The sequence below is a fragment of the Pieris brassicae genome, chromosome 8 (assembly GCF_905147105.1).
Source record: "Pieris brassicae chromosome 8, ilPieBrab1.1, whole genome shotgun sequence".
Classification (NCBI taxonomy): Eukaryota; Metazoa; Arthropoda; class Insecta; order Lepidoptera; family Pieridae; genus Pieris; species Pieris brassicae.
The window spans coordinates 16383655-16407551 of NC_059672.1; the positions used below are offsets into that span (position 1 = coordinate 16383655).

Below are 23897 nucleotides of genomic sequence, written 5' to 3' on the forward strand. Positions count from 1 at the left end.
CATGGTCGAGGTTTGTGCACTGGACGTGCTCACCGTCGCAGCCTCGGTCTTCCGCATCGATCTTGCTTCGGATGCCCCCCCTATGGACGCAGACATTGCTGTATCATCCTTCGGAGTTGCTATCTTCTGCTCGACCGACGCAGTCAGCCTGGCCGCAACAGTGGACGCATCCTTGTGTGGTGGTGTATGAGATACCATTGGAGTGGGCACGGTTAAGGGTGCATCCCGGTTTGGCGCTTCCTCAGCCGCTGCCCTCTCCTTTGGTGCCTCGGACGCTGCCCTATTGGGTGCATCCGTTTGCGAGATAGGGGCATCAGAGTATCGTGTCACTGGTGACTTGCACCTCAACACGTCCTGCGACGCAACCCTGCTTATGTTAGTTTTAGGCGCATCTGTGGATGCAGCCTTTTGTTGGTTTGTGTGTTTTGTCTCTTTATCCATGTGGTGGTATGAAATAGATTCACCGTCGGAGCTCTCCACCCGCCACGGAGCCCTCAAGTCGGGGACGTCCCTTGCTCAGCAAGCGACGTCAGAGCTACTCCTTCGGTATAGAGTCAGCGTGTAGAGGGGCAGGCGCGTCCGCACGCCGCAAGAGAGTACGGAGCTGTTCGCATCCCGAGACGATGACGCAAACTCACCCCGAGTCCCGTGCCACGCCGACGAACACCCCGACTCTCGCTTGGTAGCCCTCTTACGGGATACCACAGCCGGTTGACCGTGGTCAGCTAATCCACGGCCTCCCGTGTGAGGGGAAATCCAGACCAAAGAGGTGTGTTGTGTGCAGCGCACAACTGTACCGGCGCACTACTCCACTCAACCTCCAGGACTCCTTCATCCCCCCGTACGGGTCCCCGCGCACGGCACAAACACGAGGGAGGTCATTTACTGTCCACCGTCCTTTTATTTTGGATGATGAACTCGCAAGGACATGACCTCTACATCCCTGCAAAAGTTCGCTTGGTGGTTTTAGTTACGTCTAATACATAGGTTATTAGACCAAAAACAGGGTTGGCAACCTCGGGAAGGTTAGTCCACCAAACTTGCCTTGGGGGTGATCCCCACCACACAGCGACCTGCGCTACCCCCAAGACCACGCCTCCCTACCCATCAGAAGGATGTGGTAGGGTGGGTTTGCACCTATGCTACCATGCTAATGCAAGCATGTCGTGCTGGAAACCGTAGAAGCATAGATCCAAACCCAACCCCTTAATGATATGGTATCTGAGTTCTACAAAATTCTTAACAGTCTTACTATAAATAAATATGTTCCTAAAACGTTCATAGTGAAATCTAAATATCCGGTGTGGTTCAGTTCCTCCTTAATAAAATTACTTGCTCGAAAAGAAAAAACACGTAGGAGGTATCCTTGCCTTTATATACCGAGGGATCAACACGGCTGTGGGTCTCTGCATGCTCCATCGTGGTAGAGTTGGTATACAAATATTGTTACGCTATAAAACTGTTTAATCATCTTCCTAGAAGTTATAGATCACTGTCATGTAATTCTTTCAAGGGGAAGGTGATTAAATTTTTAAAAGCTATGTGCCTTTATAGCCTAGGCGAATATTTGGACCATAGATTTGACCGATTGTAAATAATTTAACTTTGAGATTATTTTATGTTCTTACTAAGACATTGTAAAAATTTATATGACATCTGCATGGCCATTTATATATGCCGCAAATAAACGATTATTATTATTAATATTATAATAAACACCCAAAACCCACCCGTACCATCAACGACTTAAAAAATTTAATATGATATCACATAGAATATAGAACTTTAGCCGGTGTTACCTTCTTATATAAACTGCTAATAAAAAATAATCATATAAAGAGCAGTGACCTCTTACAAGATATCAAAATTGTCGTCCCTTAATTATTCCCTGGGTCTTAAATCAGCAAAATTTTCCAAATTCCTTCTACAAAAACCAACCTAGGAGCCCAAGCACCCGAATTCTTCGCGATTTTAACGAATTGAACAGAGCTTATACGGAGCTGGATATATTCGGTAGTGGACTGATCGGTTCTAGAGAAAGCATTGTTGGGTAGGCGAGATAGGCATCTCGAACCTAATTCGCTGTTTTGCTGATATTTTTTTTTCTACTTTATCAAAATTTTCTGCTTATTTTATTGTGTCCTTATTTTATCTTGTATGTTATTGATTTTTTTTTAACACTTATGTTTACTTCAATTGTCATACATTTTAGATGGAAGATTAATGTATACACATAATCGATTGACTTAATGACTGGCGCGGGCATAGCCAAGACAAAAACAATTCTCTGTTTAATCGGAGACAACGGTGTTTTATTTTATTGTGCTAATAAAGACGATATATGCCTTTGTCTTTCCCATAGCGGCTAATTGTTTGTCGTCTACAAAATGACATTTCATGTCTGTCTAGAATGACTGGACTTTTCTACTCTATGACATGAAGTCAGTCTGTAAATTCTCTTTCTTGTATCTTTCAGGACCGTAGTTCAAGCAGTGCTCAGTTATCAGTAGATTTCCGTCGCTTCACCCGTCGACCGTTGATCTTAATTAACAAACGTAACATGACTAAAGTGGTTAAAAAAAGTTTTTCCAGGTTTGATGTAACAAAGCAGTACTTTGGGGCCATTAGAACTTTTAATAATGTTATAGACCTGCTCAAGGTAGTAGACGATGCTAGGTGTCTACTGTTCACAAATTATTTTAAACCGTCACTCCCTGTTTGTAGAGTGAGAGATGGTTTGCGTTTGCAGCGTGATATTGACTAAGTATGTGTTAAATTGGTCAGAAAGAAATGGACTCCCATTAAATATCAAAAATTCTTTGAACGTCCCCGATCCTTTTTAATTATGGCATCAATGATACAGGAGTGACGGAAATTAAATACTTAGAAGTACATACAATTAAAACCAGATTCAACTTTTCGAAGTCTTAAAAAAATTTATGTAAAAAGGTGCATAGGAATTTGGCGTTCATCTTGCGTATGGGCAGTAAATTGTCTAAAATAAAGGCGATCAATATTGGAAAGTAACGCAATGATTTGATTAAATGTACTGTTATTTATTGCATTGGCTATCGTTGTAATTATAAAATGCATCACAGTGGAAATTATCGTATATGTACGATAGCAGTGTTACATCGTACGTATTATCAATAAAAATCTCATAATTACCTATCATACGGTTCTGGATGCTTTCATACGCTCATACAAGTACGCATAGATACACGTTCGATTAGTTTTATAACCATTGTACCAAAGAAAATATCAATATTATGAATTATATGGCCTGGCCTTTTGATCTAGCAAGGTTTTTACATTATTATCTGTTTTTCCACAACTCTACTTATATGTAAATAGTTACATCAACCGATTTTCATCGCGTATTTTTGTATTTTCTACAAACCCTATCTACACATTCATATAAATCTGTTTGTGTATTATAAAAAAGTGATAGTAATCCTTAATTTTTTGATCTAGGAACTTTTTAATAATATTATTAAATAATCAATCATTACATACATTATTATTAATATATTTGTCAATAGATTTTTTAAATTGGGTAATTGTAACTGAAGATTATTTGATTGATTGAGATTGATAGATGAGCATAGTATTGTCTTTTATTAACCTAACTTTTACACATTTAAAGAAAACACTTTTTTTAACGGATTGCAGCTGATTTATTATAAACTTTAATTATTTTACATAATTTTAAAACGGGTAAAATTTAAAATTATGTAAAATAATTATAAGTTTATAATAATACATAGCTTCAACCCGTTAAAGAGTTTTCTTTAAATAGATGAGGATGTTCATAATGAAGGTACATGTATCGATACGAAATAATCAGAGTAATCAAAAGCACGCTAAACTACGTGCAAGCAATAACCATGTTTTACATTGTCTTAAAAACAAAAATTTACAGAATGAATTGCATGAACCTAGTGCTGAAAAGATTAATCGCTTCAATCGGTGAATGTCTGTCATGTGTCGCTGCCCTGCACATATTGAAAATGCCCAAATCATAATTTCGAGACCCGAAATTGCTGCAAGGAAATCACGACTAATCTGCTGAAATAAAATAACAATGTGTGCAAATGACACTTCGGCGAGGCAGTTCGTTACCACTCTTTCTTTAAAAAAAGATCTCGATGAATTTTTACACATTTTTTTTATTTAAGCAAAAATTGACAAACATTTATAAGCATGCATTAAATTTCTAACTACACCGTCATCCGTTAACTTACAATTATTATAATCAAATAAAGAAGCCCGCTATATAAATTTATCATAACTATATTTTACATTAAGTGAACAATTAATGTTTTATATTCAAATAATTGTACCAGCTTATAGATAGAATTAAATTTGTTAGAGTCTAAGACATGCAATAAAAAATAAAACTTCTACCTTCACCATAATATGAAACGAAATTGATCATAACTATATTAAATAGTAGTCTAAACATTGTATAAATTATAGGACAAGCCTATGTAGATTAAGATACAAAAAAAAATAATTAGACGTGAGGTACGTCGATATACACTAATTATATTTATTTTATTATACAATTAACTTTGGGAAATCCGTAATTTCTTCGAGTAAGAGTTCTTCTAATCCAGTGTTGATTCGGGTAACACGAGCGTCGTCGAGGCCTTTGCACACATTGCTTGTGATATAATTATGTCGGAATGGATTATTGTATATAAAAGTTGACATGCGTCACTCCAACACAATTTAAAAAACATTTTACGCTCGTCGACAACATTCATTTTCTTAAGAGTTTTATGTATATTTTAACGCTGTGGAAGTGTTGTCAACGTGCGCAAGATAATAATATCAACATAGCAACCGTACCTGGCCCGGGTCACTCGACTTGAGCGCCCAGGCGGGTTCCTCTTCGTCGCCGCAGAAACAAAACACCAATAAGGCACTCTTTTTATTTCAATCGTATATTGTATAAAATTATCTTTGGCGTTATAAATCTGCGTTAAAATCTATTTGCAGCTGGCCAGTGCCGCCAGATCTACAAAAACGTTGTCATTTTATGACAATCAACTCATAATATTAACAAAATAAATTTTTAAATAAAAAACAGCAAAACTTTGTCACAAAGTTATCGAATCTAGTCCGGACACAGAAACTAACAAAGACCTGGCAACACTGCGTAACCGTGTTTCGTAAGGGCTGTGTGCCCGTTCGCGTCACCCGAATCAATTCCACTGGAAATACCCGAACTTTATTCGCCGACGTCAATCATTTCCCCCTTTACATTCTTTCGTTTCAGGTTTCTCCAATGGTTCATTTGCTTTGATCTCTTGAACACATTTTTCATTAATTATATCATCACTGTTGTCGTTTTTTTCTGATATGGGTTCATTATCATTACTTTCTGATATGGCTCGATCGTTTTGCACTTGATTTTCTTCTTTTGCAACTGAAAAGGCAGGTTGTACGTCATCACTTGCATCGTAAAGACTCAGTGCAACATTACTCTCCTTTGCTTCTTCATTAATTTCGTTGTTTCCAACACAACTGTCTTCCTTATTTTCATATTCGTCATTGCTACGATTACCGTTTGACTCTTGCGAATAAGGAACCTCTGAATTAAATGGTTTTTCTAAACTACTCTCTTCATTAATAACATTATTTTCATTTACTTCTTCTAAATTGTTTTTATTACTGATGTTACTATCTTCCACATGCTCACTTAGACTAGTTTCAACGACATTTTCATTTTGATTATCTATTTGATCATTTGTACTTTGTTCTTCACTTGGTAGACTTGTCTCCTCAGCTGCTCCCCATCTAGATTTTCTATCTTTATCTCTTCTAGATGATCTATCCTCTTTAGTAGATTTATCATCTTTCGATGGTTTGTCTTCTTTGGGTTTCTCATCACGCGGCCGCCCTCTGTCGTCATTATTCCTTCTCCTATCATTTCTGAACCGGTCTTCGTGTTCTACGTTTCCTCCACTTCTTCTATCGCGCCTTCTGTCATCCCACTCATTTCTTCTATCTCTGTCCCATTCTCGGTCCCTTTCCCTATTCCAATTTCTATCAAACTGTTCTCTGTCTTCAAATCTTCTATTTCGATACTCAGTTGGGCCATCAAACGGCCTTTCTCCATCGAAGCCATCGTATTGCCGGTGCCCATCGAATGACGGACGAGGACCGTCAAAAGGCGGTCTAGACCCGCTAAAAGGCGGTCTGGGTCCAGAGCCATCAAAGTGAGGCCTTGGTCCATCAAAGGGAGGCCTGGGGCCATCGAAGGGCGGCCTCGGGCCATCGAAGGGTGGCCTGGGGCCATCGAAGGGTGGCCTGGGGCCATCGAAGGGTGGCCTGGGGCCATCGAAAGGCGGCCTAGGGCCATCGAAGGGGGGCCGAGGTCCATGGGGTCTCGGTCCATCGAATGGAGGACGTGCATTAGGACCATCGAAGTGAGGTCTCGGGCCATCAAATGGAGGTCTGGGGCCGTCAAACGGCGGCCTCGGTCCGTCAAATGGCGGCCTGGGCCCATCAAACGGTGGTCTCATACCGTCAAAAGGTGGTCGTGGACCATCAAAAGGCGGCCTATTATCAAATGACATTCGATTGAACGGTGGTCTTTCAAACATAGGACCCGGTCCTTCGAAAGGCGGTCTATTAAACGGTGGTCCCATACTAAACCTTGGACCAAACGGCCCCGGCCCTCCTGGACCACCGGGTCCTTGTTCCATCCACGATCCTGAAATTTAACAAGGTAAAGGTTATGGCTTTGGAAATATTAATGTATAGCCGTGTATTTACTTGTAAACTCGTGCTTATCAGTGTATAATCATTAATTAAAGTATTCAATCTAAACAACTATATTCAGGAACTGTAATCGTACCTCTATTGGGTGGTCTGAGCGGAGGGCCCCTCATTCTTAGTTCTGCAAAGTAAATTTGCTTATATTTCTTTATCATAAACAAAATTACATTCTAAATATTATCATATTAAATTATAGTAAAGGAAGTGCACATGTAATTAATAATAACAGCCCCCCGCTTATAGCCGCTTATAGTAATACAAATACAGTGTAAACTCCAAACGAAAAGAAAGAAAAAATAACTGTTCCTACATTATTTTACTTAAATTATTTATACAAATGCTTTCAACTATATCAACAAAAAATTGCTGAAATTATCACAAAACCCCGTTAACAAAGACATTGCGCCTACTGAATGCAGTCTCTGACAATATCTACATCTTTATATATTCGCAGAGTGAGTACACAATAGCGATATTGCGTATAATTTATTATATTTAATGTTTTCGTCATTACAGTATTGGCTGAGTATTGTAATAGTGTATGTATTTTTGTGAATAAATAAATAAAATAAATGAGTCTTTATGAAATCGTATTTATGACTCACCAGCACGGAAACCCGGCGGAATTTGTCTTGGAGGCGGCACCTGCGTCCATCCGCCCTCATTATCCTCTGTAGGTTCGCTTCCTGAAATATTTAATACAATTCCTACTCATGTGTTCGCCAAGTATATAACAAAAATAGCAACCTATTGTTTCAGATTTTGACCGGAAATTTCTGTATCTATTTCGTGATCATTGATTTTTCTTAATATACATGCTTGAAAGACGGCGTCAATTTTGGGTATAAAATCTATTAGTGCACAGCCGTGATTCAAACGCACGATCTCCGGGTGGAGGCGCACGCTCTAGCCAGTAGGCCTACACTGATTTGAAGTGAGTTAGGTGTGAAATAAAATACAGCTTAAATCGTAATTTAAGTAAGTACGTACGTAAATAAAGATTCAGAATTGGTACAAATTATATTATTTAAGCTAACTCACTTATTAGATTTTTGTAGAATTTCATTAGAACGAATATCTTTTTGTAAGAAAAGAAATCGAAAAGCTATGTTTTTGTAGCAATCTCCAGAACTACCAAAAAGACAAAATTTTAAGTACTTGAAGGTAAGGCTCGCTTTTTTGTTTAGGTGTTGCTTTACACTTCCAGTCGCACATGTAAATATATTCTGGATTTTCTGATGCAAACTTTTAAAATTATAGTTTACCTGTAAATTTTCTTTCCAATTCTTTTAATTACGTAGTTATGAAAGGAATTTGTAGCAACAAATGCGAATCAATGTGTTATACATCCCTTGTGTACGCAAAACACTTTTGAATTAGATTTATACCAAATTTAGTTTAAATATGTATTTGTTTATTTACAGGAAAAATACTTGTTTACGGAAAATAATTGAACTAAAATGTATGTAATATTATTAGATATTTTGCCCGTTTAAGTGAATACCATATATTATTAAAATATGGAGTTTTTAGACCTAAAAATGTAATAATTTAATTCTTACCCTTATCAAGCTGGTGATTTTCTGGTCGGTCTGGCAATGGAGGAATATCAGATTGGGCCGACTCATCTCCTGCTTCCTCCAGGTTTCTCTCATCTCCCTTATCCGGTTTCCCATTAGCCATCTCCCATAAACGCTCTTGAAGACTTTTCTCATTTTGCTCGTTGCGCGGCGATTTGTCACGAATTCTTTCACTAAATATAACGATTAACATTAGTAAGCTAGCCTCATAACAATCACGGATTGCTAAGATAAGACGCAAAAAGATATTTGGAATATGTCCTTATAATGCTTCCAATGCTAAAAGTTTAAAATGAAACTTTCTTAATAATATACAATAATAAGAGTAAAAACTTTATTCATGAGGAATAGGGTGCGTCAAAATTTATCTAGTTCACACACTACGGAGTCACTGTATAATTGGTAAGTAGCTAACAATTATTCAGTGGGGGGGGTATGGTAATAATAATATACAGTCAAAATCTGTTATAACGACATCGTAGGAACTACCCACATTTGGTCGTAAAAACCGATAGTCGTAACAACCGATGACGTTATTATTAAATACCTAATACAATAGAATTCAGCCGGGACCTTTGATTTTGGTAAATATAACCGGTAAGTTCCTAGTACCTCAGGAAACCTCACTAGTACACTTATAAGTATACACTCTAATTATTATATAAATATATAAGTCCAAAGGTCAATTAGATGTAACGCATTACATATATTAAATTTCTTCTACTTCCCGACGGAAATAAATATTTACGTAAGCAAACATTAATTTACATGACCAATTAAATATCTAGTCGGAATTCTAATTGGTAACTCAAGTAACAACCTTGCCTTAAACACTAAAAATATGTCAAACGTCACACGGATAAAATGGACAGACTTCAAACTAGATTTAAACTTGACGTTCGTTCGACTAAAAATAATATATTTAAAATTATATTAACAAAAGAAGATACTTGAAACTGGCATAAAGTTAAAACTATTGCTATAAAAAAAATAAGTGATGTAAATATAAAAGGAAATTGAAATATAATTTTAAATAGGGGACTAAAGTTTAGTAACATTGAACTTACGCGTTGTTTTCCCGGTTATTGAATCGATCTCTTTCTCTATCCCTGTCCCGGTCTCGATCTCTTCTCTCTCTTCCTCTATCACGATCTCTATCTCGACGATCATCACGTTCCCGGTTACTATACAAACATATTGTATATTTATTCAAGTTGGAATTTTAGTAATAATCGTTTCATTAACTAACTGTAGAAATAATAAAGTACCAGAAGTGAAGTACCAGAAGAAAATAACAACACCAAATCCAATGTTGACATTTGTTGACGTTTTGTAATTTTGGATTTCCCTGCCTTTTGCTTATTCATATTATTAGTTCAATCGACTTAGCATATTAATTGTGTAATAACTACACATAATAAAATAGAATTAATGAAACTGCTTTATTAGTATTATATTTCATAATTGTTGATATATATTTCACAGCCAACTAGCTTCAAAAGCCGTTCAATTAACAACCTAGCCTTTTCACTAAACAGCGCCGTTTAACTAGCGGCCTGAAAGATATCCAGCCGTAGCTTTTGTAACAACAATTAATAAACTGGTTGGCCAATGCTTAGACCATTCGTACGATAGAGTAATACATTGTTTGAGTCAATTACAGCTATATTCACATTCATATTGTCACAACACTCTTTCACGTGTTTAGTGATTGTTGTTTTCCATGAAATTTTGGTAAACACCATCGAAGTTGTAGTTTGCCGACGCCATATTGACAGTTTGAAGAGTTTCGGTTCGTGTTTGAGTCATTTGCCTAGCTGTTCGATCAACTGGCTAAATATGTTTCAGGCCGCTACTTAAACAGCCCTGTTTAGTTAAGAGGATAGGCTGTTGATTGAACAGCTAATTAAGTTAGTTGGCTGATCGTGATGTTTCTAGGCTGTGCATTCATGGATTTCTCTGTCAATTTTCATAATACTTGTTCATACTGTGAAAGAAGACATGGTGGAAAAACTAGCAAGTCTAAAGTCGACGGCGTTTGTCAGACACGAAAGGCTCATCACCTAGTTGCCTATGATAAAAAACAAGAAAACAGATACAATCTGAAGCCAAGACCACGGGTTTGTCAAAATTCAAAAAAGTTCTATCAAACATACCCTTCTCTGTCGCGCCCATCTCCTCTTCTGTCACCTTCTCTCCTGTCTCGCCTATCTCGTTCTCTTACATCTCTTCCATCTCGCCTGTTAGATAGTATGGATTATTATTTATGTTACCTGAACAAGTATCGGGTTACTCATTTATTACTGTAAATAATCAAATGAGAAATTAAACTTAATGGTTGAAATAGATCCAGTCTATAAATGTCCTGAGTTCATCAAAAAAAGATTCATCAACGCTTAAATAAATAAATAGATAGAAGTAATCAGGCACAAAAATTCAGTTTTTAATTAGCAATATTATCTACATATATAAAATTCTCGTGTCACAATGTTCGTTCCCATACTCCTCCGAAACGGCTCGACGGATTCGTATGAATTTTTTTATGCATATTCAGCAAGTCTGAGAATCGGCTACTATCTATATTTCAAACCCCTAAGAGATCAGGGGTGTCCACTCCAAATTTTTATTTTTTTATTTTTCAGACAAAACATTCTGTTTTTACTTTTTTATGATACAACATACAAAAATACATACAATCCCTTTACGATCAACGCCTATTTTTAACTATAGTAGATAGGTTATTTTTATTTAACTATAAAAATGTTTCCTATATAAATTATATACATGGCAAGACGACGTTTGCCGGGTCAGCTAGTTTTTATATAAAACATCAAATAAATTGTATACCTGTCTCTGTCTCCACGTCTGTCTCTATCTCTATCCCGATCTCTTCTATCACGATCACGTCTTTCTTCATCTCTTTTATCGTCAGGGGGTGGTTGACTCGCATCAAATCCTTCCGGATTGAAGCCGGGCGGCGGTTCAAAGCTATTAAATGCTGGTGGCGGCTTAGACATGAGCGCTTGTAACTGATGAAGATAAAAAAAATACTCATAAGAAAAGGGTAAAATTTATATATTTTTGTTAAAAATAAAATTGGCTCGCTCTACTTTGTCGATATTGTGTAGTCTGTGGTTTCTCGAACGACACTGCAATGAGTTTATACTCTATACTCAATTACTTTATTTATTTATAACTTTGATAAACTGGCTGTACCAATTGAAATCTCTGCTATATTAACAATAAAACTAATTCAACAATTAAATGATTATTCAATTACAACCACACCCTGCTAACAGTTTTAATATAAAATATAGGTAGTCTATAGTTAAGTTTCCATGTAAAAATAGTTACCATAATATTGACACGATAGTATATTTAGCTCATGTTTTGTTGTAAAAAATTTGATACTGAAAATTCATTTACTAAATCTAAAGGATATTTTTTCTGTTTCTAGGCGATTGATGGGACGTGAGAAACGTCTATTCAATGATACGATTGAAAGAACTTAAGAATATTTAATTACTATTGTGTGTAGCTTAAAAATAGTTAAAAGTTAGACATTCGAGGATGGAACTTCTCCAGAACTTAGCCAAAATCATACAATCGTACGATTACATCGTATTGACTACATACGATTTTACGCATTACTTTAAAGAAAGACCAGCTCAAACTTATACCGAAATGTCCACCATAAATAAAATACAGCTGGCTAATACTTTGTTTCTTTTAAAAAACGATTTAATTATTGTTTCACGATTTGAAGCAGCAGTGGATATCGACAGGCTGAAACGACAACACAACCCATCGCAAACTTGGGATAACGTGGTATAAAAATCAAAATATCAGAATCACTTTCGTTTTATATTTTATAAAACGATGCAAACGGACAGGAGTTTCCCCCACCCATGGACACTTTTAATTCCAGAGGGCACTCAAGTGCGTTGGCGACCTAACAGGAATTGGTACGCTCTTTTCTTGAAGTCAGTCGCAGGCGCTGAAACTTATTTTTCCATTTGATCTATTACCTGATCCGGCAGCATGTTCGAAGGTGTGGCGTCGATGTGGTTATCGGTCTGATCGAGGTGATCTTCCGTGTCCAGTTCCATTGCATCGTCGGCACCGGTCACTTCAGATTGTTGCTGCTGTTGTAACTGTCAAAGTTAGAAAATGTGAATTTTGTTGAACATTTACTTTAATAGAGAATAAATGGAGACACAAATTTAGTCAGACTTTGAGAGTTTTTGAAATAATTAATTAAACAATTTTTTTTTTGTTATCTATATCTAATTTAACTGCCGTTATTTAGATTCGGAACGAAAAATGTATTGTCCCAGATAGTATTAGAAAATTATAAAAACACTTAACATAGATTAAAAGTCAAAAATCTATATTTCTATGTATGCTAAACTAAGTCACTTGATATAATCAAACCTGAATCGGCGGCTGCGTATGCTGTGGCGGCTGCGGCGGCTGCGCATTAAGTTGCGCATGCGCGTGCGCATGAAGAGGCAACATTAGTCCGCCTACTCCCATTCCCATTAACCCACCGAGAAAACTTCCCACCATACCTGATAACATATTATTTAAATAAGTACAACTAAAATGGTTTAATCTTATAATAAATTTTCGTACCACACAATGTAGGGCTATCTGACACAACTTTTTTATAGTAAAGTGTTATTGAGAGTAATCTGTATCAGCTATCATAAATTGATATTTTTACGAAAAATTAAATTAAATTGTCAACATCATCAACATATCTCTGCCTCTCTATTGCTAATACACTGGACTATTCCTAATAATAATATTTTTTAATTTTTTCGTAAAAAAAATATTTTTGTAAACGTGTTTACAATGGAGATTAATGGGACGCCATCTTGTCTAGAGATGTGTTTTGGCGCGTTCTTGAAATTATGAATTATAACTTAACAATTAAATCTTAAAATTTGTAGGTTTTATGTTTTTTTTATTCTTGCCAAATAGCCCATTCCCTGTACGAGAATTGAATTGTTAAAAATTAGTTTCGTCTAGACTTACCCACATAAATAAATCACGGTAGATATCTTATTACATGTATATCGGTCATTTGTAAAGGCACAGATGAAGGCAAGTTCGACTACAAATATGTTATAAGACTATACATAATTGGAAATACTTAAGTGAACATTCAGGTATAGCCAATATTAAGAAAAAATTTCCTTTTTTATAATTTTACAAATAGTATCGGCCAAGCTATCAAATCCGGCGCAGTTACAATTTAACAAGTCACAGTGAGAAAAATGGCTTGCTTAGCTGAATTGTAATTGGTCAAACAAAAAGACGTATCGTGTCAAGTCTCTGTGGTTGGAATAGACAAGTCTGTAGACGAATTACAACCTAGCGTAGCTCTTATCGTTGCTTTGCGTTAATAAATATTAGGATTAGGTGCATGAGATTAAATACATGTGTTCATAGATAGTAAATACATAGATAAGAATATAAAATAGTTATTACCGGGTTGTGGTAATGTGTGTGGCGGCAAAGATGGCGGAAAACCTAAGAGCGATCCCTCTCCTTGTACTCCTGCATATTTAATATAGAATAAAATGCATGTTTAACATAAGGGTTTGTGGTTGTTTCGTAAGAATTCTACCAACCCGAATCAATTGCTTCGCATTAAACAAAGTATCAACTAAGTTAGGATTGAAGCAAACAAATTATCATATACATACATGACCACAAACAGTGCTGTTCGTGTTCGTGGATTCGAATAATGTACATAATGTTTACCACATTATAAATATATATAATATAGTAAATATTATATATATAATTAAATATGAACACGATTACATAAAACTTATTTTACGTTTAATTGTGTTTAATTCCAGTTGAGTACTTAATAGAAATTGTCATAAGCGAGAAACTTTACGTTATAAATGTATAAAACTTCTTAAACCCAACGTTAAAGTTTTATTTAAATATGAATTACTCACGTATATGTATATATAAAAAACCTTATTATAGTATTATAATAAGGTTTTTTTCGATATCGAACGATGGAATTTTATATGCAATCCTTTATATATTTTGACTAATAGAATTAAGAAACATAAAATAGTAAAATTCGCTAATGCCGAGGTTTAACTTTCAAAATTTTGCTAGTTCTGGTTTCCATCGACATTCCCACTCGAAATATGTGAAGATATAGAAAATCAGTTCCAGCTGAGTTCCAACGACGAAATAATAATTATCCAAAAAAAAAGATATATTGGTTAATTAATTAAAAGAACATTTTTATATTTGTTGTTTTTTTTTTAAATTTTCGTGCCTTGCTAATTATGGGCCCCTTGTTTTGTCACGCCAACGTAGAGTCTTCCGTGAACCATTTGGGAAATCAAAGCACTAGTACAGTAATATTTTCTCAAATCTTATTCATACACATAACAATTACACCGTTAATTATGAAAAAAGATTCTGCCAAGTCACACTAGACCATAGACTATAGTCCACACACAGGTTTCATCGTTTACCAGCGGAATAAATGTATACTGTGGGAATGGTAAAAGTTGGAGACCTCCCGGACAGGGGCCGCATCTATCTATCTATATATTATATCTATTTTGGTTAAATGTATGTCAATAAGATGTGGATGATTAAAGGCTTATTATTACTATCTATTGTTTTGTGCATAAATAAAATGCGAATATAAAATATTTACGCAGACTAAAAGTTTCGTTACACTACGAAGATATGACAACATTAGAAAATATACTATTTATGTAATAACGATTTTTTGTCATAAATTTAAGTAGTGCGCCATTTTAGCCCATACCATTGACACACTCTATGGTTACTTATCATATTTAATACTTTACATTTTATAAGTTATTATTTCAAGTCAAAATATGTGTCTATTATATTTAGCTTGACCCTGGAACCACTTTAAATCATTTAAATGTATGTATATATATACAGTTATAGATTTACCTGGTAACGGCGCAGGCATCGGAGGTCTCATCCCTGGAGGCATACCCGCAGGCAAACCAGGACCCATTCTAAAAAATAAATTATGTTAAAAAGTATATAGGAGTTTAGTCTACTAAAGGTTCAAAAGACTTTAAACCCCGGAGATACAATAAGATTCGGACTAAAAGAAATAATTTTATTTTTTACATGATTTATAAATTAAGATAAACACTTTTAGAACGGATTAAAGCTATGTATTATTATTAAAAACTTATAATTATTTACATAATTCTAAATTTCAATATTTTCCGACGTTTCGCGTGCTTTTCAGCGTGCGTGGTCACAGTGACTGAAGACAAAAGGTGTTACATGTCAAAAGTATCACACCTGCAGAGAAAGTTGTGTTATCTGTATTTATAATAATAATACATAGCTTTATTCCGTTCAAAAAGTGTTTTTCTTAATGTGTAAAAGCTATTTTAGACAATACTATGATTTATAAAAATCAACTTAAAAAAATATAGCTTCAAGACATAATCGTTTTGTAAATAATAGTTTTAAAATATACTATCTTATTAACTTTTTGAATAGCCCATGCTATGTGAACTGTCCTTTTATTGTTTTCATTAATTGGTAAAATTATTATATATAATAAAACACATTCAAACATTAATATGACTTAAAATTTGTTTAGTAATTGTTCTGTAAAACAGCCGTCTCGGCCTCGTGGCATCAGCGTGCGACTCTCTGAGGCCGTAGGTTCGATCCCCGGCTGTGCACCAATGGACTTTCTTTCTATGTGCGCATTTAACATTCGCTCGAACGGTGAAGGAAAACATCGTCAGAAAACCTTAGACCCAAAAAATCAACGGCGTGTGTCAGGCACAGGATCACCTACTTGCCTATTAGTTGGTAAATGATCATACAGAAATTTGAGGCCTAGACCTAAAAAGGTTGTAGCGCCACTGTTTTTTTTTTTCATTTGTTTTGTAACAAGTTCTTTACTTTATAATATAGATTACAACATATAATAATAACATGATTGCTGTGTTGACCCAATTTTGAAATATATGTATATTAAATGTTCTTAGTCATTTTTTGTTAAATGAACACTTACCCAGGTGGTGGCATCCTCGGAACCGGTAAGGGAATGCTCGCTGGTGGTGGTCCACCCATGGCCATGCTAGTTGGTGGCATGTTGGCCATGTTTGCCATGTTGGGCATATTGGGCATATTGGCCAAATTGGGCATTCCCGGCATGGGGCCAGGACCGGGCATTCCTGGCCCCGGAATGAGCATACCTGGACCGGATACCGGTGTTAAGCCAGGTATCATTGGAATATCTGGCAGGGTTTTTGGTATAATCTGAAAACAACATTGCCAATGTTAAAAATGTAAGTAATATTTACCAAGATTCTTAAACATTCTAAATAAAAAATTAATTAATGTGTGTTTGTCTCTGTAAAATTCGGCTGGACCGATTAGGCTCATTTTTTGTAAAAATAAATTTGAGGAAGTTTAGGGGAGGTTTTAACATGTATAATATATATTTAAAAAATAAAACAAGTATATTAATATGTTTTGCTGTCAAATATATTTTTGATAGAACATTGATTTGTAAATCTCAGTGCGGTTATGAGTAACTTCACTTAAACCATGTAAAGTTTAATTTTTCTCTAGTCCTAAACCGATTTTGAAAAAGTTTTTATGTGTTCAAGGGGATTCCAGAATCTTTTAGATTAACAACTACCTTTTTAATTTATTCAAGACCTGTGTAAAGGATAAGGTCTGTCAGGTCTGCTAGTATTATTATATATTTATATTATATTTTCTCTTCACTCACCCGTGGAGGCAACCAAGGCGGAAGAGTCTCTTCATCAACAGCCCCACCCTCCTCCAAGGCGTCTAAAGAGAGCGCTCCTAGCACCCAGCGGGCGTGAAGCGCAGACCACGGGAGATAGGCCACGCCCAGTTCTGCTTCCCAATAGTCCTTCCATTCGCGACCCTTTACGCCCTTACCCGCTGCCCACGCCACCTATTATTCAAAATTGTAAAGTAAATAATTATACACTAACTGCCTTTTGTATTTTAAAAATAAATGGAAATAATTAAATTGAACCACTTTAATTGTGTACTTTGCTTACCAAAATTTGGAAAACAGGCCAGGGGGTTTAGTCAAGATGCCTTAACAGTAGTGTATGAAGAAAATCAAAAACTTAATTTGTATTAAAATTATAGTTCGTGTCGACAAAGTTTCATACAAATTTAAGGCATCTTGTCTAAGCCCCCAGGACAAATTTTAGTTAAGGAGAAATTAAACTAAATTATTTTAAAGGTGAATAAGATCCAAAGATAACTTTTCTTTATGCAAACTGCAAGACTACTGTATACAAAACATTATTGAGGAACTGAGAAAAATCTAACAATTGCCATAAGTTGTCAAATTTTTTACATCAGCTAATGTATAATAAATATAATACATTGTAATCAATAATAATAAAAATAAAAACCTTTTTGTTACTTACAGTAATTTCTTTAGAATGCAATTTATGTCTATCCAGCTTTTGTTTGGCCCTGGCTGCATCACGGCGACGCTCCATGACTACGAAAGCACAGCCGCGGGGCGGAACTAGGTCTACGGACACAAGTCCTCCAAAAGCACCAAATAAGTCCGACAATTCTTCCTGAGTTGCCAGTTTCGACAAATGACCTACCCAAAGCGTTGTGCTGCACACTGTAAATAAAAAAAATCCTTAATATATAATTTATGTAGACTTACAGAACATGGATTAAAATGAGAAAAGTTTTTGTTGCTATGGTTACCTTGCTTTTATAACGTATCAACTTCGTAACCATGGTAACAAACACGATTCTGAATTTAATTCACGTATAATAAGGTCGTAACATAGTATTGTCTTTTTGTTAACATAGCTTTTACACATTGATAGAAAACACTTTTTTATCGAATTGAAGCTATGAATTATTATAAGTTTCCCTACAGCTGTGATACTTTTTGACATACAACACCTTTTGTCTTCAGTCACCGTAACCACGCACGCTGTAAAGCACGCGAAACGTCGGAAAAAAAAATTATGTAAAATAATTTAAGTTTATAATAATACATAGCTTCCATCCGGTAAACAAGTGTTTTCTTTCAAGGTCGTTATAATTCGGGAGATTAAATTAATGTTATACACACACAAAACAAATTGTGGTTCTATACTTTTATAGGACAAATAGTCTTGTGGCTTGCTATGAAGGCGCTAAGACATTATGTATAAGGCAAAAGGATTAACTTATAACCACAATGACTAATTAACCAAAACTTTTGAAAAAATTAAAAAATGCTCACCACTTAAATTTTCTTTTTTAATTGGAGGTAAACCTTTTTTCTCCCTCTCCCTTTGTTTTTCCTTCTCCGCTTCCCGTTCTTTGTGGCTTTTCTCCTTATCCTTGTCTCTAAAATTAAAAAAAAATATTTTAATATATTGCAGTTGCCAGAAAAAAAATTAAACTTGTAAAAAGTTACAGTTAGTAATCAATATATGAATTACTAAGACCGTCCGAGACATCAGATGAAGCCTACCACTTGGCCGGATCGAAATACAATTACATACATAATTTTTAATTAATGAAATAAAAATCTATGAATGACGCCAAAACCAAGCGTCGCAACACCACAGATACAAAAGTTGAGAGAACGAATAATCCTATAGATTAACGGATTAGGACTAATTATCTAAATTACATAGCTTTGATTATTATTTTTTTTTTAATAATGACAAGTTTTAACTTTATGCCAGTTTCAAGTAAAAGGTTGGGAAACTACACGCGAGAAAAAATAAACAAAGACATCAAAAGGAAACAAAGGGATAAGCTAGTTAAAAACAAAATATATTACATCTTAATATTATTGATTATGAAAGACGAAATTATTATACAATAATATCATTATAATACAATAAAGGATAAAGCAAGGCAGGAGATTTTAGTCGGAAACGGGACATGTAGTAATTGTAAGGAATACAGAAAGAAGAAGCTTTGATTATACGATTAGATAAAATAATGTATAACAAACCTATCTCTATCCCTTTCTCGATCTCTGTCCCGCCGTCGTCTCGGCGAGCGTGAGCGCGATCGAGATCGTCTCCGTCTGCGAGGGGACCGTGAACGCCGACGAGACTTTGGCGACGGACTTCTGAAAAATAGTTATTTAAAGGTAATTTTAAAATATTTTTTAACAATAACTATGACATTATTGAATAAAATTTTCTGTTTTCTAGGAAAACAGTCTGGACTAAGTATATTAATTAAATACCGCCCGACAAAGCATTTGTGTTAACGTAAAATACTTCTGCAATAAATATTGTCTTGTATTCTACTTGTATGTAATTCATTACATAAAATCGAAAAATACATTTAGAAATCGCGCCTATGTAAGCCAAAATTTCGGCAGTTAAATCACATTATGTATCTCGGAGTTCTTGTTAAGTCGAAAACTCGAATTATTTTTGCATTTCTCTTGACATTCCAGTTAAAGAGATTCCATTTTATTTGCAATATGTAGATTATTAAGTTGTTATAAAAGCACTTTAAAGTTTTTTTTATTATTCGAGATCATTTATCATTTACAGCCGCATTCGCTCGTGAAATACTCTGTGACGAGTTATTTCATCAGCTCAAAAAAAACATACCAATTCTCAAAAGTCCGGCAACACACTTGCGAACTTTCTGGCATCGTTGAGTGTCCATGGGTGGAGGTGTCACTTAACATCAGGTGAGCCTCCTGCCTGTTTGCATCCTATTATATTTAAAAGTAATATAATGATAACCTTACCTAGAATCATTAGCATCTGGTATTTCAATGACTTGTGGACCAGAATCTACGAACTCTATGTCTGATTCATTTGCCATGTCATCCTTGCCCTCTGGCATCATTGATTGTTCATTATGTGAATTCTGGGAATAAAACAATGTTATTAACTAGTAAACAAACAACATATTTGGTTATGTCTTGCACATGTTATGCATTAAGATATTTATCCCATATTGATTCGTCAAAGTTACGTCATACTATATATATACTATATACTTACAAGGAAAGGAAGAGATGCATTCGGATTTTGTTGCATCTGCATGTCTGTCATCATTGGCATTAAGTTCTGTAAATAATTGTTTGGTTTTTTAAGTAAACATTTAACTATTTTTAAACTCCACAGTACCAACCATACAATGAAATTCATAATTTTATACCAAAACTAATTATCTGATGTTGCATCATTAAATGAGTCATAACTTTGTTTATATTGTATTTTTTTTAATCTAATTTTAAGTATCACATGCATTATTTAATAGCGAGCACATGTATCTTTACTTACAGGTATATTTTGCATCCCAGCTACTAACTGCATCTGAGCTTGCAAACTCTGCAGTTGCCTCATAATTTCAGGGTTTGTTAAGATACTGAAAACAAACAGCCAACATTACTACATAGTAATGACATTACTTCTAATTTATATTTAGATCTCTAATACTAAATATATAAAAATAATAACTGACACAATATTTATTTCTTTGACTGTATGTGTGGAATAAATGAATTATACCTTCCTAAAGCATCAGCTGGATTATGACTTTGATGTGGAGGCTGAATATTCTGCATATGCTGGATATGCTGTACATTATTTTGGTTGTTGGTGTGTGGTGGGTTGTGTTGTGGCGGAGTAGATTCAGCCATAGGTGTGTCATCCCCACTCTCATATTCAAAATCATTGAGCAATTTTCTATTAAACTTTGCCGGGGGTGGTCCAGATGAGTCATCCTGGAACTGTTAAATTATAGCTATGCTGTATAAACTGCTTGTTAAACTGCATCAGTAGTTTATAAGTTAATATATAATTTAATCCTTATGTAAAATTTGCCATATAACAAATTCCATGGGACTGAAACCTGTTTAACATAAAGAAATTATTCCAATAGCCAAGTTAATATTGAATATAATATTTAATATTCAATGTAATAACAAATAACTATAATTATATTAATAGCACACACCACTACTTGAGTTGTTGGCTATCTTAATGTAAACATAAAATTATAAGAGATTAAATGATTTAAAAGATCAAAACTAATTTTACCTGATCACCTCCCATTGGTGATGAGCCATGCGGAGTATGCTGCGATGCAGGGCCTGGAGATATTTTATTGTCAGAGACATTGTGTGTATTATTTAATGAACTCCCTAAAATCAAAATAGGAAATTATGAAGAATATAACACAAATAAGACAGGATCTTAACTATCTAGCCTCATACTTATTGAACATTGACATACTCATAATTATTTTCTGTGAATTTATTGACAGAAAAAATTCTGTCAAGAAATTCCTGCATAATGTAATCAATTAAAATATAACAGCATGTAAACCTTAACTAAAACATAAGATAAATTTAAGAAATATGTACATAAGTGTAAAATATTTTGGTTCACTATAGACAACAAATAAATTAGAACAATTAAGAAATTTAAGCTTTGCTCAAGAAATTTAGCTTTAAATATAAGTAAATATAAACAATTATACCATTTGCAGCATTGTTTTGCTGTTGTTGAATTTCCTGATGTAGAGGATGATTAGGGTCAGCCATATCCAATAAAGGCTGAATAACATCAGAACCAAACACATTATTCTTCTGCCATAAGTTCAGTACTCTTATTATATTCCGCTGTAACAAATATATGTTGTATGCATTTTAACAGCATCACTATATTTTAAAGTAATCAAGTAACAAATGAATAAATCTTATCCCATAATTCATAGTATTAGTTATCAAATCAACAAAATATAACCTACAAGTTAACTTTATATAACCAACCTTATCTTCAGGAGGGCATCTGAAGAGATTAGCAAAGGTTTGCTGCATATTTTTAGCAAACCTCGGAGCAAACACATCCTTGTCCTGGCCGAATTGGTGTCTTGACTGTCTCACAATCGAATCTATCACATAAAGCCCCGGAACTTTGTATTCTGGTTTGCATTTTTGTATAAACTTTTCAACACTATGTACAACATGCTTATAAAACTTTATCGCCTTTATAGCACCTCTTGTTATAGCACTCATCTTCGCTTTTGAAATTGGGGGCTTGTTTTCGTACAACCCGGATAGCTGTAAATAAAACGAATTTAAAAAAATGCCACGGAAAACACAAATTTTGGAGGACATTTTCTGTTTTTTTACCTCCGCGTTGAACGCTTTTACTTCTGATTTATCCATTTTCGCAATTCACTTTATTGCACTCAAGAACTTAAATAACTATTAAAAATATCTTCAATCAGAAATAAAATCATTTTAAGAGCATATCAACATGCTCACAATACAAAATGGCGTGTATGGTGTTGCCAACTGTTGACTGCCAAGCGTGAAGCAGCGGCTTCGGTCTTGCCAGACGCCAGACCAGTAACAGACAGAGACGAAGATACTTTGCGACAGACTTGATCCAAAGCCAAACCCATCTGTAGAAGGAGTGAGTGAGTGATACAAAACGTGTAAGATAATGAAACTGTTTATTTGTCACCGAATCGTAAATCCGATTTACATAAAGTTAAAACTATTGCCATTTTATTTTTAAACAAACCCTTTATGTTTCAAGCCAAACTATATATTAAACAAATTCTATATATTAGCTAAAACTCTATCATACTAACTATGAGCTAAATGATTGACGAATAATTACAATTCTTAGATTTAAGATAAAAAGGCAACATTGAAACATAAATGTTGTAAATATATATACTATTCTGGACCTTATATTCATTAAAATAAACTTCTTTTTTTAATTAATTATATTTTAGCATATCAATACGGTATAATTTATGAAGATACCTAGCATAAATTCAAGAGAAATCTAGCCTTTATATATATATGATACGTGTGTATATGTAACAGGAGCTAAGCGGCTGGATCGATTTGAATGAATTTTGTTCTATGCGTTTGGGTGGTGTCTTGGATGGTTTAGGTTTTTTTTACCTATACAGCAAATAAATAAATCTTCTGTGCACGTGTTTATAATTAAACTCCTAAACGGCTGGACACAATTAGATTTTTTTGTGTGTATTCATGTGACGTTGAGAATGATTTACATTATTAGAATTATTTGTATGTAAGACATGTGTACAGGACAACGTCTGTTGGATCCGCCAGTATTTACATATAGTTTACAGGATGCACAAATATAACGATATAGCGATGTCGAATGACTTTTAAATTGTATAACAGTAACAATGAATACAAGTCTACATGATTGTATCCTCAAAATTCTCCCATTAATTTTTAGATAGATTTTGAAGAAGCAACCTTTCATCCATTTTTATTCATCACTAAAACAATATATTAATGAAAGAAATGAAAACTAGTATGAATTAAAAAAACTAGTCACACGATGCAACAATGAGAAACCAGTGAAAATAAAAGTTCCCTCGTTTTCTTGCTGTTACTTGGAAAGCTTTTAGTTTATGCGTCGAGCGGTACATATATATGAAACAGTATATTATGCTTGAAAACAATATTCCTGTGTACTTTTC

General features: G+C 34.7%; 1 protein-coding gene across 4 annotated transcripts; it reads right to left on the reverse strand.

Moving 5' to 3' along the window:
- Positions 1-5213: 5213 nt before the first annotated feature.
- Positions 5214-22757, reverse strand: LOC123712917 (SR-related and CTD-associated factor 4). 4 transcript variants are annotated; one of them, XM_045666293.1, is made up of 24 exons: positions 22555-22757; positions 22192-22482; positions 21900-22041; positions 21458-21510; positions 20927-21147; positions 20699-20783; positions 20417-20482; positions 20158-20279; positions 19399-19518; positions 18673-18779; positions 17846-18054; positions 17164-17355; positions 16438-16685; positions 15342-15409; positions 13866-13934; positions 12804-12940; positions 12398-12523; positions 11217-11398; positions 10526-10609; positions 9437-9553; positions 8352-8542; positions 7395-7475; positions 6869-6910; positions 5214-6724 (listed from the first exon to the last, which is right to left on the reverse strand). In XM_045666293.1, exons 1-24 carry the CDS (start codon positions 22588-22590, stop codon positions 5250-5252), a joined length of 4464 nt encoding a protein of 1487 aa, XP_045522249.1. In that variant the 5' UTR covers positions 22591-22757; the 3' UTR covers positions 5214-5249. The 4 variants fall into 4 exon arrangements, with proteins under 4 accessions (XP_045522249.1, XP_045522247.1, XP_045522250.1 ...); XM_045666291.1 differs by having other exon boundaries at positions 21458-21561; positions 22555-22756; XM_045666294.1 differs by lacking the exon at positions 13866-13934 and having other exon boundaries at positions 21458-21561; positions 22555-22756.
- Positions 22758-23897: the final 1140 nt, after the last annotated feature.